The sequence below is a fragment of the Cetorhinus maximus genome, chromosome 19, assembly GCF_964194155.1.
Source record: "Cetorhinus maximus chromosome 19, sCetMax3.hap1.1, whole genome shotgun sequence".
Lineage (NCBI taxonomy): Eukaryota > Metazoa > Chordata > Chondrichthyes > Lamniformes > Cetorhinidae > Cetorhinus > Cetorhinus maximus.
The window spans coordinates 21,426,914-21,445,345 of NC_135897.1; the positions used below are offsets into that span (position 1 = coordinate 21,426,914).

An 18,432-nucleotide genomic window follows, 5' to 3' on the forward strand; every position below is an offset into this window, starting at 1 on the left:
AGGAACATAAGGCATTTAACAAGGTAAAAGCCAGACTTACCTTTATTAGCCGAGGAACAGAATGTAGGAAAAGGGAGGTCATGTTGAAAGTGCAGAAAATGCTGTCGAAGCCACATCTACACTTCTGCATTCAGTTGTGATCAGCATTTCATGGGAGGGATGGCATTGGAGTGGGGAGAGTGCAGAGGTTCCTGACCTGGATGCATGCTGGCCTGGAGAGTTGGAGTTATGAGGAAACATTGCAAACACTTGCGACATTTGCCGTGGAGCACAGGAGATTGACAGGTCACATTATTGACCTTCATACTGTTATGAGGGGCATAGAACGGGTGGACAGAAGGCAACATTTCCCCTTGGCGCAGGGATGAGTAACGTGGTGGCATTTATTTAATTTGAGTGCCATAAGGTTGACACATGAGGTGCTGAGGACCTTTTGGACAGAGTAATGTGGGACGCACTGGCTGAAAGGGTGGTGGAGGTACAAACCCTCCTAAGATGCAATAAGTATTTGAATGTGCAGCAGCGATGCCATGGCATGTTAGGCCATGGGAATAGTGGTCACAAATGGGATAAGGCGACTTTGGAAGTTGCTGGAGATGCGCATCCTCAAGGGGCCGAGGGACCTTTGTGTATGACCCACACGTCTGACTGCGTCAGTCTGTGAATGAGCAGTGTTGCTGCATTAACGATTGCAGCAACCATCAGTGCTTTGGATGGTGGGCAGACAGAGTGGATGGGACTGTGGGCCTCAAATACCTGGCCGCTGCACCCCAGCCTCGCCGACACCTGCCGACCTGGCCGCCTGCCTCCTCCCCAGCTCCATGGCCTGTTCTTCGAATTGGGTCAGTGTGTGGAGCATGGCGTGGCCAACACCAGTGTGCGAACGCTCATGGCTCTGTTGTGCGCAGTTTTCGCCTGCAGAACAGAGAACACCATTTATTGGGGCTGATCGCTCATGTACTCTGCACGCGCACGCTGCACCCCAACCACAGTGGCCCATCTGAGGCCTCCAGCGGCTCCTGTCCACACTACTGGTGATCAGTCATCAAAAGACAGTACAGCTGATCCAAACCCCCTCCCCCAACGGACACCTTGGACACATTCGGCGTCCATCACTTTCAATAACACACGAGTCTTAGTGCCCATAGCAAGGAGGCGCAAATAGGTGCGGCGCCGAGGCCAGCAGACGGCTCTTGGCCACAACACCTTGAAGCTCTCCTTCCACCATCTAATGACTATCAATAAGACGTGTTGGAGTTCTGAGTATGTGTCTAGCTGCCTCTCCTGCAGGTTGCCCCCAGGCTACTCAAGTATGACAAACACCAACACATGGTGCGGGTAGAACCCATCTTCTTATCAACCACTAAGGCTGATATAAGCATGGTCACTATCTGCTTGCCCACCCAGCGTATGCCAAATGCCCAATGCAGTAACGTCACTAAGATGTGAGGGGTGGGGGGGGCCTCAAAGGCTAAGGCTACCTGCTGGGTTAAATGGCCAAGGCCAACATGGTCCTCACCCTTCCAGTGCGCAACAAATCATTGAAGTGCTTGCTGCACTGGGTCCATGATCGACGCACAGCATCCATGGAGCTGACAACCTCCGCTACCTTCTGCCAGGCCCACTTCATCACGTGGGGGGCCCTCCTCCTCCCATCCTTGGGAAACAGGGCCTCTCACCGTGCTGCCACCTCCTCAACGAGGGCAGTAAGGCAGGCATCAGAGAAGTGAGGGGCACACCCTGCAGCCTGCCCTCCTCCTCTGGCCTGCCCTCCTCCTCTGGCCTTCCCTCCACTGGAGCCTGCTGTGCAGACCCCCTGCACCTGGAGCTAGCCATGGTGATCAGCCTAAAGGAGGTTGCCTGGTCTTTCTTTATACAGACTGCTGGTTCCCCATTGGAACCGGTGGTCTGTACATCCCACCGCAATTTTAAAAGTCCCGCTCTCCGTGGGAGTGTGAAATGCACTGGGCGGGCCTTAATTGGGGAAATATATTAGTATGGATGGTGGATTGGTTAACAGGCAGGTAGCAGAAAGCAGTGATAAATGGTGCCTTTCCAGGTTGGCAGGCTATGACTAGTGGTGTGTCGCAAGGATCAGTGCTTTGTGTTCAGCTAGTTAAAATCTATACTTATGATTTAGATGAAGAGACCAAGAGTAATATATCTAAGTTTGCTGATGATACAAAGCTATGTGGGAATCCAAGCTGTGAGGAGGATACAAAAAGGCTGCAAAGAGATATAGACAGGTTAAGTGAGTGGACAACTAGGTGGTATATGGAGTATAAAGTGGGTAAGTGTGAGGTTATCCACTTTGGTTATAAGAATAGAAAAGAAGAATATTATTAAAAAGGCATCAAACTTGTAAATGTTGATGTTCAGAGAGATTTGGGTGCACTCGTACAAGGAACACAAAAGATTTAACATGATAGTGCAGCAAGTTATTAGGAAAGCAAATGGCATGTTGGCCTTTATTGCAAGCAGATTGGAGTGCAAGAATAAAGAAGTCTTGCTACAACTGTACAGGGCTTTGCTGAAAGCACACCTAGAAAGCTGTGTGCAATTTTGGTCACCATATTTAAGGAAGGATATGATTGTATCAGAGGCAGAACAACAAAGAATTACTAGATTGGTCCCTGGGATGAGAGGGTTGTCCTATGATGAGAAGCTAGGTAAATTGGGTCTACATTCTCTGGAATTTAGAAGAATGTGAGGTGATCTCATAGAAGAATTCAAGATTATGATGGGCTTGACAGGGTAGATAGTAAGAGGTTATTTCCCCTGGCTTGGGGAATCTAGAACACGGGGACACAGTCTCAGGGGCTCATCATTTAGGACTGAGGTGAGGAGGAGTGTCTTCACTGAAAGGGTTGTGAACCTTTGGAATTCTCTACCCCAGAGGGTTGTGGATGCTCCACCGTTGAATATATTTAAGGCTGAGATAGACAGAATTTTGGTTTCTTAGGGAATCAAGGGACATGGGGAGTGGGTGGGAAAGTGGAGTTGAAGCCCAAGATTAGTCATGATCATATTGAATAGCGGAGCTGGCTCAAGGGGCTGAATAGTCTTTTCATGCTCAGATATCTTATGTTTTTGTGTGCTTAAATCAAGAGTTTTAACTGGATGCATTGGTTTAAGAAAAATATGGTTTCTCTTCTGTACACTCATTGCAAGAAGAAGCTGACTGACCATTAATTGCATTTGCAGATTTAATAACAACACTATTTATCATTCACTTAGAAAATGCTCACAGCGATATTATCAGGCCAATGTTTAACATTTTAGTGCGGTATCCCTTTATTATTATAGCTGAGCATCGGCACATCGAAAATAACAAGGAAATGCCAGGGCAACGCCATGCAAACACTGCCTTAGTCCTCAAATCTTCCCGACTGTAATTTCTATACATGGAGAAAGGGTGGGGCGGTGGGAGAGCTGAGTTGCTCTTGCAGAGAGCTGACATGAACAGTGCGGGCCGAATCGCCGCCTTCTGTGCTGTGCTGTAACCATTCTCAGATTCTATGTTTGAAAAGGCAGAATGGTGCAGTCCAATAGACAGGCTGTTGCAGAGCACGTTAGAAGAACCGGATATTTGACAATAGATTTGATTCAACATTGAAAACACCGACCAGCTACATAACGGACTCACAGCCGATCTGTCTACTTGAAGAATTGAATTGTTCCGCCAGACAATAACCCAGTGAAGAAATCAAGGTATTGTTTGATGTGATTTTCTTTTGTTACAGTTTAAAGGAACAGCAGAGGCTCCATTCTGCAGAAGCCTCGTTTCTAATGTGAAACGTTTAGAAATTCTCGTGAAATACTCAGCAACCAGAATTTCTCCAATTTGTTGTGCCAATTGGTCTCCTGATCGATGGAGCTTGTTTGTTTAACACTGGAGGCTCAGCTGCTTTCTTTAAATACAACATAAATATTCATATAAACATTTATTATGGAGCGAATTATCTCCAGTTGCGGCGGACGGTGCATGTAATTTTAACTACTCACATTCGATATGCAAAGGCAAGGTTATAAGATAACGCTTTAACTGTTGCTGGGTCTTATATTTGTTTCGATTTGCTGAAATATGCGTGAATCTGTTGCAGTTTCTGGTACAGACAGGTCATATATGTGACATCATTCTGGTGGGCGCTACTGTTTCCTATTCTGGTGTTTGGGGGGGTGGGTTGCGGGGGGTCACTCTAATTTAAATTCCGCCGCCCATTTATTCACTCCTGGTCCAATTTATTGATTCCTCTTCCATTTTCCTGAGGCGGGAAGGTTTCCCTCTTAAGTTCCAGGTACGGCTATTGGATGTACAGGGGCGGCTGGATGAAATTAGGATACACAACAGTCATGATTTCGTTAAATGGCATGACTGGCTTGATGGGCTGAATGGTCTACTCCTGTTCCTATAACCTGGACGGAGTCGATCAACCCATTGTGTTTACAGGTATGATGATTCCCTGTAGGTCAGGGCGTCACACACCGAGAGAGGCACAGCGTGTTGCAAGGCAGGCAGATTTCTATAGTAACGAGGTGTAGGATCTTATTGCAAGATTTCCAGACGCTGGGTGCATTACATTGTAAATCGAGCTATCTCTGCGCGACGAAACGGCAGACAGCATTGCTCTGGGTATTGGGACTGATAAAACGCAGCCCAGCTATTTCAGGTATGTGCAGGATCACCCATCCGGTCCCCAGTTCCCGTGTAAAATGCTTCTTTAATTAAGAAATATAGACGCGGGAGATGAATCACTGTCACAGGCATGGCAATCATGAGACAAACGGGGGACTAGTAAAGTAGATGGTATAACGCGGAATGGACTGAAAGTACTCCTGATGTAGATCATGCAGACCTATGAGGGTTGGGGAATTTAGGATTTTTGCTAATTAAGTCGGTTTTAGGGGTTGTCTTCCACCATTGTTCATTTAATTCACGTTTTGCTGCTCAGGAAATGACCAGTTGCTGCAGTGTCGCCAGTGTAGCTGTGCTGCCTGGGGCAGGCGCTGTCCTTGGTGCTGAAATGGTCAGCGCTGTTACCTCAGGTCACATTTAGGTTAGCTCCGTTTTCCTCTTCACATTCTCCTTTCATCAACGATTTAAGGCGCTTTTGCGAAGGACACCTCAAATGCAGAAATGTCTCTACGCACTGTTTACCGTAAAACATTCCTGTATAGTCAAAGAAGCATCGATGAGATGAAAGTGTGCGCTTTGTCTGCCTGATATTTTATCTCACGCAAAAGGTTTTGGACGAATTAAGACACAATTCATCTGCTAGTTGCAGAATAACCCTAGCGTCGCTGCTGTGCGGGTTTAGTAACACAAACCATGTTAAAAAGATAATATTTAAAGTAACCTCATCTATAGCGGTGTGTAAACAAATTAGATCCAACAACACCTTTCTTGCCCTTTGTTACAACAAAGTGCTCGCAACTGCAAAGCCCAATATCAAGTTGTACTGACCATATGTGACATGCTCCTGAGAAATATAATAAGTATATAGTTTTAAACAGCTATTGTTTAAAAGCATAATGCAAGTGTCAATTTGCTGCACTTTACTCTAGAACGTGGCTGCACCGCTTTACAAATTATATGCACCAACACACTGGTGCAGAACGATCCTCGGCTTATTTTTGGTCATGGCAGCCTTTAAACCCAGACGAATACAATAATGCATTTGTGTGTTTATTTTGCGCTCACTTTCAAGCGAGGCAACCGAATGGCGAGCAATCAATACACATACACCTATTTTTATTTGAGAACAACGAATTTGATTATCTTTTTTGTATTCAGTTATTTGTATTTCATCTACAGGAGACCAATCACCCTGTTCCCCGTTACCTAGTGAGATATTAATGCCATTCCGAACACGTTTCATACAATTCAAGCCCACATCAGTCTTTCTTAAAACCTATTTGAGTGATCATTTGCACCATATCCCCTTCAGGAGATAGACAATATTAAAATATTATCCTGCACTATGTCTCTACTAGCAGCTTGATTTTTTTTTCATCTACCCTGGATGAAGTGTGTATGGAAAATAACTATATACTCGGAATGAATAGGTAATCCTGAATCAACAGTGGTGCATTACCGTGTTTATTTCACAAGTGGGAAACACTAATACATTGGAAATAAAATATCACTTGCAATGCAACATTAAGTGAGAAATCTTTGTTTATGTCCAGGATGTATAAATAGTCTGTCCTTTAGTAATGTTGTTGCCACAGTGCAAATTGGAGATTCTCAATTTAACAGTTTGGAACCTAATGTTAACTGTGCTTATTCTGGTTGGATCTATTTCAATATTTGTATGTTTTTGACATTCATGTTGCTACTTTGTGGCTGCTGTGGTGCTTTGTGTCCTTTCTTTGTTGTGAGAGCACATTTTAGATACATTACAAATCCCATACATACTCCTAAAATGCAAGAGCTCTACTTGTGTAATGAAACCACTTTAGTCAACAAAATAAACAAGAGATAGTATAAAACTAAGAGAAAGGCCTTATACGAATACAAAGAATAGCAGAGATCCCACAGACTGGGACAGATAAGGGCATTACAGAAATAAGGCCAAGAGTACCAAAAATGTAGAGGGAGTTGTAAAAAAAATGACTGTGAAAAAAAACTTGTGAGAATGTTTAAAATACATTCTGGACAATATAACTACAACTTTTTCAACATCTTGGTGTGCAATCTACATTAGGTCGTCACAAGTGCCCACATAACAAAAATACAATGTTTTCATTATTTAATCCTCCGTTAACAAGACTGAAGGTTTTTACAGGTTTATTAAGAGAAAGTGGGATATATTTGCCTTGGTTGGTAAGCAGCACAGATTCCAGAGCTAAAATGTTAAATTATAAGGACAGGTTGCATAGACTATGTTTCTACTCCCTTGAGTTTAAAGGTGTAAGGGACGGTTTAATTGAGATGGATATGATGATTTGATAGGCGAGGTAAAGAGAAGCTATTTCCTTTGGTGGGAGAGTCCAGAACAAGAGAGCATAACCTTAAAATTAGAACTAGGTCATTCAGGGTTGATGTCAGGAAGCAGTTATTTGCACAAAGGGTAGTGGGAATCTAGAACTCTCTTTTCCAAAAAAGCTAATGAGGCTCGGTGAATTTACAATTTCAAAACTGAGGCTGATAGATTTTTGTTAGGCAAGGGGATTAACAAATGTGCAATTAAGGTGGGTAACTGGAGTAAGGTACAGATCAGCTATGATCTATTTGATTGGTGGAACAGGCTTGAGGGGTTGAATGACCTAATCTTGTTGTATGTTTATTTCCATGTATATAGGAGGGGGAGGTTTTACAAAGGCCAGGAAATGATATGGTTTGTTATGGTCTTCTTGCATAAGGGCTAGACAGGGATAACACATTATGTGATAGAAAGACAGCTTGCATGTGGGTTTGATGTATTTTATTTCCAGTGCTGTGAAATATCACTGGTATGGAGATTGAAAACATGGCAATCAATTCTTGAACCATTGTGTCCCTTAATTCATGTTTAAAATATGCAGAGATCAGGTGTTATACTTTGTGATGTAAATTGGTTCCATTCTTATTATCATATTGGTTAAAGGACAGAAGATTAGAATTAGATGTATTTTTCATAATATTAAAAATTGACTCCTCTTATCATTCCAAACTTCCAGATTTTTTTTCACTTTTGATTATTTTACAATTTCCATATTAAGGCTGCATCTGCTGTACAACTGCATTGTCAGCATGGGTTTGTCTTTTTACCAACATGAATGTAATGGTGCCTGAGTCAGGATTTGACCTGCAAGACTCCTACGACAAAGTAAAATTGCTACAAGTTGCAGAGCAAACACACCCATATTAAACAAAAACAGAATTACCTGGAAAAACTCAGCAGGTCTGGCAGCATCGGTGGAGAAGAAATCAGTTAACGTTTCGAGTCTTCATGACCCTTCGGCAGAATGTGTTTTGCTTCAAAAAAAATTGTCACAGTTGAATTTCTCTACACAACTTTGCAACAGTTTTGTACTTGGTAAGAAGTATATAACTGGGTTTACTTTTTATGTTTAGAATTAATATGCTCCTTTGATTATTGCTAACCTTATTTAATCTCCACTAAGTTAGCTCCTTTCACAGCTATCCCATGCTTCACATTCAGAGCAACATTTAGTCCGTGTTACCAATTGTCCCTGCTTGTCCAAACATTCTTACTGATTCAATCTTTAAGTGATAATAGGAAACAGTAAGAAAAATATATGCACATGCATCACATCCTAGCTGGCTAAAGGGAAGGCACCATCTGCAAATTGAGACAAGAACTCCAACCAGTTCAGGCATTCTAGTCAAAAAATGTATTAGCTGAACATTATTGTAGTAATATTCTGCCGATTGTTCCACTGATACTGCATTATAAAGCAAACCACAGTTTATCTGCTTAATAGTCACAGCAATAATATGCAAAGTACTTTGAGATTTTTGAAGTGACATGTTAATACATTAACAATAGTTTATGAATTTAGTTCACAGGATTCTTTTGTGTTTTTATTTATTTATTGTTGACATTGTTTTTTTCTGTGAATTCTTAAATATATGTTTTTTTAAACTTTATCTGTTAATTGTGTAGGGTGTTAATGCTCAAACTCAGTGCTATAATCTAGATTTGATTAATTACACACAATAACCAATGAACTTTGGAACTGTTCGGTATGTGTGTTTACTGATGCTTTTGCTAAGAGTAAATTGTTGAGTCATTGTACTGACATAGATGAACATTAGTTTATCAGCAACATGTGAGTGATGCAAAAACAATATCATTCCCAGAAAAGACTGAATTGTATACCTGCAGGGGTACCTGGAGTTTGGGTATCAGACAGAGTTTTAAATTTCACACGAATCTAATTTAAGATGTTGTTGCTTGATCGCTTGACATCTGGTCCTGCAGAAAAGAACTGGAACATAGGGGAGAATTTATTAAATACATGGAATGTAATGTACACTTTTGTGTATTATGCTTTCCTAATGCATCCACAAAGGATACATTGTGATCTCAAAATGCAATGGAAAGAAGTCACCTTGACTTTCACCATGAGCTAACAGAAGAAAGCATTTAGCAGCCAATTTCATTGGCCACTGACAGGCTGCAATATTTCAAATAGATCAGAAGCAATTTAAATTACACAAGAAAACACAAAAATATGCCAGTATTATCCAAATGTTTCTCAATGAGGATTAAGTATTGTTGCCTGCTTGCAATCTGACCTTTCATCTTTGATGATTGTGATTAAATCCAGTCCTGACTGGTAAACTGAAAGCCTCATCCTCCATCTTTCTCTTGCCTGTAATGCTGCAGTGTAAAATGGTTTCAATCCAGACCACAGGTGCAAATTAGCAGCCTTACTGAAAAGGGCACAATAATCGGAGTTGTGGGCAAAAGGAAAAACTTTGCGTGCAAGAGAAGTGTTTTCTTGAGGATAGGAACAAGGACCAAGATGCAAATTTCTAGTGCCTCTAACTTATGACAGAAACAATTTATTAAAAGATCAAGGAGTGTGTATGTGGGGGAACTGTGTTCAATATAATGAACTCTTCCCTACAAGGTATCATGCAAATTATTTCCTCACAAAAAATAATTATATACTTAACACTTCGTTCACCCATAGAAGTTAAGTATTTACTTTTCAGAAAGCTAGTCAGTTCATAGCAGCTGTGGGAGCAGCAGTAAGTAAATTGGTGTACTTGTTGAGTCTGGATGCTGGTCAGCTGTTGCTGTTCACTTGGTTAATGACACCAGTTAATTGACTCCCCACAGAGGTGGGAAGACCCAATAGCGGAAAGGAAAATAGAGCTGTAATTCTCAATACATCCTTATTGCACAGTAAGGTGGAATGAAAAGAAAAATATTGCAAATCACATTTATAAAGTACACCCATTGAACTTCCTCTTAAACAGCCTGTGAATTTGTAGTATCAATATGGGAGTAATTAAAGTAATTGATGTTTATCAAAATTCACAGGCCCTTAAGGAACTTCATTTATCTTATTTTTGTATCTAATATAAAGGGATACATTTACTTCCAACTATCTTTATGAAATGCAAGCAAAACAGTATGACTTTTTTGCCTTCCTCTTTTGATTTGATTTATGATATAATCCTTAATCAATTTATCGGTGTGCAATAAAATTAACCCTTTTATGAGTTCACTGATAACCATGAACATTTGCCAAGGTAACTAATAAACTGCAACAACATTGTGTACACCACAAAAGAGATTTCTGAACAGCAGGATGACATGCATTCCATTCATAAATAAGAGCGTACTGTACTTGGAATTATACATGTCTGCAGAAAATATCATGCATGTGTTTTATTGTACTATTCACATAGTTATCTTCTACTCACACTCAACCATAGAAAGGACCTGCATTAAACATTATATCTGTAGAAAGTTTACTATATAAATTATATTAAACTCTAAAATTATTTTGCAAATTTCATCTCTAAAATTCAGGGTATCACTCTTCTTGTATTATTAATAATTCTGGCTGACTAACTAGATTAGAGCAAAGAAAATCGAGGAAACACATGAGATCAGAATTGGAGAGCAGAGATCTTGAAGGCTTGCAAGGTTGAAGGAGGTTACACGGATAGGATGGGGCGAAGATGAGAGTTTAAAAATCGAGATATTCCCGAACCGGGAGCCCAGGTAGGTCAGCAAATGCAGGTGTGATGGATGAATGGGACTTGATGGGTGTTAGGATAGGAGCAGCAGAGCTTGGATGAAGTGAAGCTTATGGAGGGCACAAGGTGTGATGTCAGCTAGTTGGAATAGTTGAGTCTAGCGATAACAAAGGCATGGATGAGGGTTTCAACAGCAGATGAGTTTAAACAGGGGCAGAGATGGAGTGTATAGCTGAATATTACAGCTTATAATTACTAACCAACTCTCCAATTGTGATCAGAGTAATATTTAATAATTATACCAGTGTATAATGTAGCACTAATATGGCTGTTTTTTCAGGTTGAATTCTCTCCTGTAAGACAGTTTAAAATCATATAAACACACTTATGTAAAAGCATATAAAAATGACTTTTAGTCATACAGTTAATGTTGGTGTTGTTCTCCTGTATGACACCAAGTCTAACCCACCCTCCTGTTTGCTCTTTGTACCCATTAAAAATATTTTGGACTCTGCTTCAATGATGCTTTTCCATGGGAGTTTAACATTTAATCACCCATAGTATGAAGATTTTTTTCTAATCCTCCTTTTAATTCTTTTTTAGCAATTATTTTAAAATTGTGCCCTCTTTTTACCATCTTTCTTCTTATTGTAACCAATCTATCATTATTTCTTCATAGCCCTTCATAACCTTGAAGACATGCATTATCAGATCACCTGAACTTCTACTGCCTGTAACTTTAATCACCAAATGATGTTACAATGCTACTTATTATGTGAAATCAGAGCACTCTTTCTATTGTATTTTTTTAGATCAGTCCAATGACATAATTAGTGTACAGAAAACTCCTATTAAATCATTATCTATATTTGTAACTATTAAATAATCTGCTCGTTTAGAAAGGTCTTCCCATATTCAAGTCTTCATTTCTTATATTCTTAATTACACTTAATTTTCAATCAATGCCACTTAACTGCAAAAACCCTTGTACTATGTGGCACAGTGGCCTGGATTTTCACCACGACAGAAAGACTCTCCATCATGGTGAAAAATCGGAAGTTCAGCCCCCACACACATGGTACTTCCTATTTGCTTGAGGGCGGGAATGGAGTCATACCGAGGTTTGCGCATGCGTAGTTTACAGTGGCAGGTGGCCACTTAAGTCATAAGCTGCCTCCACTGAAGTGGGATTTTGGTAGACCAAGGGCTGAATTTTATGTTGTATGGGTGGGCACGCACCCGACCCGACTGATTAGGCGTGAAATCGCACGAGATGATGTTGGGCGAGCCACCAGACGTCATCATGCACTCGCGTGATGTTTCGCTCGGCAGGTGTGCACAAAAGTCAGAAGCGCGCCCACTGACAATTAAGAGGGCAATTAAACCCATTAATGATGCAATTGTCTGTTATTTTTCATGGTCCATACAACCTTATGGTTGGCGGATGGGTGAATCGGCCAGGCGATCTTTACATTTTTCATGAAGCCTCATCCAAGGGTGGGATGAGGTTTCCGTTATGAAATAAAATAAAAATAAAAATTTGTGTGCGGCATTTTTATCATCTATATTTTCAGGTGCCTGATTGTGATGCTCAGACATTTTTTTTTCTGCTTTTTAAAGCTTTATTGGAACCTTTTCGGGTCTGCAGCTCCCTAAGGCAGCTCTCTGCCTTCAGGGAGCTTTCTCTCAGCATTCGCCTGCACCCGTGTTGACGTCATTGCCCGCCCTCTTCCCGCTCCCACCCTGGCAGCGCCGAGCTTTGCAGCTGTTAATTGGCCAGCCAGTGTGAAACCACAGTCGGGGCAGTTCTTAGTCAGTGGTCCGTTTCCCGGCCAATTCCGGGCCTGCCGACCACGCCTGCCCGCTGAACTAAAACTTCAGGTCCAGGAGTGTGAAACCCAAAGTGTGCAGATTAGACCGGGTTAGAGCTGGTCTGAACTTGGTGGATTTGTTTGGATGGCGAGAGTACCCCTTTGGAGAGGTAAGGTGCCCCTTTGGATCTGGTCCACTTTTGTTAAGGTGCCCTTTTGGGGCAGGTCAAGTACCCTTTGGAATTGTTAAAAATAGGCATAAATATGCATTAATAAGTGCATAAACTTATTCCTATCAAGCTCATTGGAATGGTCAGCGGACCTGTCAAAATCAACTGTCAAAACTGCCAAAAGCACCTGTCAAAGGGACCTGTCAAAAGAAACTGTCAGAACTGTCAAGAAAACTCGTCAAAACTGTCAAGAGGACTCAGCAAGACTGTCAAGGCATTTAAAAGACCTGCTCTTTAAATGTTTAAAAAAAAATGTCTGGAGTGTTAAAAAAATTGTTTGCCATTAGTACAGGGGTATAGGTTACCATGGAGGGTATGGGGGTGAGTAGAGGGTTATGAGTTGGCATGGGTGGGGCATGGGAAGTGTATGGGGTGTGAGGAGTGAGGGCTGGAGGGATGTTTTTCGTTTTATTGGGTTTTTTTTAGTCTTTCGCATAGTGCCGGAGCACAGAGGCAGGCCTTCCGACCAGTCTGCTTCCACACCCGGTAACCTCTGCACTCATTCTGGGTGCAGCAGGCCCAACTTCTAATCCAGCCCATCCCCCAGAATGAAAATCCCAGCTTCTGGGCCTCTTTCTCCTGGGTCAGGCTCATGGAGCCGGGAAATATCCTGACTCTGCGCACCCGACCCGGGAGCAAAAATCCAAGCCAGTGCATTAGCTTTCACCAGTGGGACCTGGGTTGAATTTTGAATGTTGAAATGAAACTTTGGGTCATTAGAGTTGCATGCAAAATAAGTTCTTGATGTCTTATCGAAATTTCCATTGTATATGGGCTCACACCATTATCCTGCCTATATTTTGGTACAGATTATCAATCTGAGGCAGATGGCTGGTACGAGGGTTGATAAATGATTTTAAGTTGCTGAAAAGCATATCCTTCTGAGGGTGGGATTAGAATATTGTTGAGATTGAGTAGAGGGATTTTTACTCTGCTGCTTCCTGTGGTATATTTGGAGTGCATAATGTTGATGCTGCAATGTTGAAATTATGTTGTGTGTAAACACTTAACTAAGCTTATAGGAAATTAATTTTAACTATTTTGCCAGATTTATCGCACATTTTTAAAACAGACGTGTTAATGGCTCAGTTAAAGTAGCAGACAAAAGATATTTTTAGACATGTGTTAAACGTTTGCAAACTTAACACCTGCACCGTTCAATTTCAGCACTGAGGAAGGGAAAATGTTTTTTTTCTCAGCTCAGTCCCTCAAACTGCTGATCAGAAAATCAAATTGCCGAATGTATATTTCCTTATTTATGAGTGAAGACAATTACATCAGTATGAAAGTATGAATTTGAAGGAGATGAATAACATATTTTTCTTTTTAACAGAGCATTTGTGACTCATGCCAATGGAGCAAAGAAGATCTAGAAATTTTCGGAAGTACAGCCTGCAACAGGCTGTTAGAAATGCAGAGACCTTTATTGATTTCGACTTTGAACGAAGATCAGTCAATAAATATTCAGTTACGAGTGGAGGCAGCTGCAAAGATGAAAAAGTGAAGAAACTGTTCTTGAAATCAGGGCAATCTCGGAGCATTACAACCACCTCTGAAAGAGATAAGGAGGAACAGCTCGGATTTTGGAATGTGCAGAGGTCTGTACGAAAAAGCAAGACTCATGACTGTGTTGTTTCTATGGCACAAGATTCAGAAAGTACTCAATGGGAGAAATCACAAGATAATAAGATCATGACATCACTTGAAAAAGATAAGGATAAATTTATTAACACCATAGATTTCTCTGAAATTGCAATGTCCTCTGGGCCTTTTGTTATGAATAGGCTGCGTGAAAGAAGGGCCAAGTGCCAAACTAACCATTCAATACTTGAGCTTCCAAGCCCTTCCTCTCAATCATTACCATCAATTACAAAATGCATTACAAACAGACGGCTTTCACTGAGAAAACCCAAAAGGGGCTTCAGGGGTTTATTTACCATGAGGAGAAACAGGCAAGAGAAAGTAACTTCAGTGGGAACCAAGGCCCATAAGCTAGACTCTAAATTTTTCAGTGGTAGAGTGACATTAAGACCTAATAAAGGCATATACAAAAGTTCAAAGATTTTAACTCATGCTGGTGATTCTTTAGCGCAGTATTTTACTGATAGTGATCCACCCTCAGATTCATCACATGAATGTAGCAGCACACTCTGTGAAGATGTTGCTTCTTTAAAGAGCTTTGATTCCCTCACAGGCTGTGGGGAGATCTTTGCTGATGAGGAAAACACTGACCAACTAGAGACAGGTCACAATTTTAAACATGTAACTGAAAGGTGTGAAGATAAACAGGCTCCTTCAAATGGATCTTTCCAAGGTGGAGGGGAACAACTCGCATCACCAGGACAAACAGACGGCCTGGAGCTGAATGGATTTTGGAAAAATATTAACAACTCTGAGGCAGCACCTGAGGTTGATCATGAGACCACCATAAGTGAAGAAGGCACAAACTCTGTGGCACTCAAGGCTGTGGATGAACAGTTAGTTCTTTCACCTTTAGAATTTCAAAAAATCACAGAGAAGGAAGAGGTTGAGGAGGCTGAGAAGAATTTAGACGCTTCCATGGACCTGGGGACACCACAGAGCGACCATCAGGAGTCAACATCAACCAGTGATGAGGGATACTATGATTCATTTTCCCCAGGGCAAGAAGAGGACGAAAGCAAGGGTTCACAAAGTCCATGTGTGAGTAGGCAATTTCCCAGGGATAGTTACAGTGGTGATGCCCTCTATGAACTTTTTTATGATCCAGAAGAACCTAGGATGAGTCCTATATTAGATGAAGAAATGTCCACATTGCAAATTCAACCCCAGACTCCTTTGTCCATGTACAGTTTTTATGTAGGAGCTGAAGAAAACATGGCTCCATCTCCAACAGTGGATGCCAACTGCCATGAGTTCTTCCAGGGCAGTTGGAAAGGTAAAGAATGCTTGCTAAAACTTTGTGATACTGAACTTTCATTGGCCATGGGCCTAGTAAACTGGCTTAGGCAAAAGACAGAAACAAATATGTTTGGCTTCAATGTTCAAAATAATACTGAAAGTCATGATCCATCAAGGACAGATATAATCAGTTCAACAAACATGTCTGCTAGTCATTCTGTTTCCTGTGCTGATACAGAAGGAGTATTGGAAGACAATAGTGCGAGCAATTCAGCCAAGGCCACATCAGTGAGACAGAATGGAAAAAATGAACACAGAAGGAATCTTCATAATCAAAATGCAACTTCCCCATTTGTTAAATCAACAAATGATGATGTTTCCTTGTCAACGCATTTGATGTCTGGGCATGATGATCCTGGGTTCTTGCAGAGTAAACATAACTCCACAAGCAAAGTTCTCCCAGTTACTTTATTAAAGAAGCAGCCATTGTTGACACCTTACCAACACAGAGATCTAAAGAGCACACCGGCTTCAACAGGAGAGACTACAGCAACATCGAAATCTATAATAATAATGGAAATCAGTAAGACCAGTCTTTGTCCGAACTGTAGGAAATCAGTGGAATCCAATCTTGCTGAGGTAATGCTGTGTCCTTCTTGCTTTGCATTGGTTGGCACCCATAACACATGTGGTGTATTGTGCAATTTGAGCAAAGGAGATTTCCATTCAGGACTAAAGAAGGATCATCAGAGTAATTCCAACAATTCAAGGCCACAAGAGGCGGATATTTATGTGGCTCAGCTTCTGGAGGACTGTGTTAATCATGTGGCATCCTTGAAGTTGAACAACAGTGAAGCTGGGAAGTCCTGTAATGAAGCTGCCATGGCAGACTGTCCATTGTTTCTTGCATTGCAAGTTGATCAACAAGGCAAAAATGCTAGAGTCACGGGTACTAGGTTTGCTGGAAACAATGAATATTATAACCACAAAGTTAAAGAAACAAATGAAGGACTAAATAATTGTGAGCAACACATCAGCAAGAAGACAAAAGATGAAGTTTCTCTTCTAGGTCCTGAGCTTATTGGAATGGAATCATCTCCTAAAATTACTAACATAACACCCTCCATCACAGGTAATCATCAGTCTCGGCCCTTGAACAGGAAAGCCAAAGAGAAACCTGTGTCAAGAAGGTCAAGTCAATGCAACAGGACTATGGTTTCAGAGAATGAAGATGCATGGTCGCTGTGTCTGGATACAAACAATCACTCTGAAGAACTGCAACATGAAAGCATCCCACGTGGGACAGCCGGAGTTACATGCCCCAAGAGGAATGGATATAATACAAGTCTAAGCGAAAATGCATATTCACCTTCTCAACTGTCCAATCTGCCTCTTTCAAAGTCTGTCTGCTCAGGTCTCCAAAGCTATTATCACCAAGTGGACAATGCTAAAGGTTGCAAGAAATCCCTCTCACATCAAGGAGGCCTTTGCTATACCTCATTTCCCAGCTCACCTCCCCTTCCTTCAGCTTCCAGCGAGAAGCTATTTGTGTTGCAGGCTACATGTGGTTTCATTCCATCTCAAGAACATTGTAATCACAAGGAGCGAGGGAAACATCCTGAGAACGGAAACATATCAGTAAGTAATGATCACTTACTTGAAATGATTGTTGTTTTGAAAGCTGCTGTCTTTTTGAATCTAAGCAAATTGTAATGAGAAAAAATACTAAAGAAAGAAGAAAAATGGATTTGGCACAGAATTAATACAGAAATAACTTGTACAATATTATGCAGCATTGTGTCACTTTTAGATTTAAATTCATTTTAAAAAATCACTGAGGGGCTCAAGATAATTAAGGTTACAGTGATATTGTTTTAGCTTAGTAACTTGAGTTAAGCTGTGTCTAAATAACATTATGAATTTTTTTCTCTCTCAATTAACTAATTAGCACTAACATATAATTTGCCAATTTTAAATTTCTGCATTGAAATGGCAAATTAAATGTAGATGACCTACCCTATTTGCATGTCACCCTCTGACATACAACATTCTGTGCCTGAGAGAAATTAGTAAAAAGCTATTGCAGGGGTGTGAGAGGAAATTTAAGATTGGCATTGAAGACTTGAAGAATTGCCGAACGTAAGAAAATAAGAAATAGGAGCTGAAGGAGGCAATTGGGCCCTTCGTACCTGCTCCACCATTCAACAAGATCATGGCCAATCTTGTATTTCAACTCCACCTACCAACATTATTCCCATATCCCTTAATTCACTTGAGTGCCCAAAAATCTATCAACCTCTTTCTTGAGCTGAATATCTATAGCTCTCTAGGTGTAAAGAATTCAAAAGATTCACAGCCCTTTGAATGAAGAATTTTCTCCTCACCTCAATCGTAAAGAGACGATCCCTTATTCAGAGCTGTGATTCCCCAATGAGGGAAAACAATTTTTTAGCATCTACTTTGTCAAGTCCCTTAAGAATTTTAAATGTTTCAATGAAACCACCTCTCATTCTTCGAAACTCCAGGGAATATGTGCCTTGTCTACTCAATTCCTCATCATAGGATGATCTCTTCATCCCAGGGACCAGAAGGTGCACAAAATTGAAAATGTAGCTCCAAACTCCGACAGACCTTACATCAATTTGGTGTAAGAACATAAGGACTAGGAGCAGGAGTAGGTAACTCAGCCCTTCGAGCCTGCCCCGCTATTCATTACGCTCATGGCTGATCTCATTTTGGCCTCAACTCCAATTTCCCACCCTTTCCTCATAACCTTTCAACCCATGACTAATTAAAAATCTGTCTATCTCCTCCTTAAATTTATTCAGCGTCCTGGCATCCACTG

The 18,432-nt window shown here is 41.1% G+C and overlaps 1 protein-coding gene across 1 annotated transcript; it reads left to right on the forward strand.

The window, feature by feature from the left end:
• The first annotated feature begins 14,060 nt into the window (after positions 1-14,060).
• Positions 14,061-17,300, forward strand: amer3 (APC membrane recruitment protein 3). The gene has a single exon (XM_078564599.1). The coding sequence runs from the start codon at positions 14,061-14,063 to the stop codon at positions 17,298-17,300; it is 3,240 nt and encodes a 1,079-aa protein (XP_078420725.1).
• The last annotated feature ends 1,132 nt before the right edge of the window (positions 17,301-18,432 follow it).

Bases quoted from the DNA above. Each gene is read 5' to 3' on its own strand.
- amer3 (XM_078564599.1), top strand. From the start codon at position 14,061: ATGGAGCAAAGAAGATCTAGAAATTTTCGGAAGTACAGCCTGCAACAG.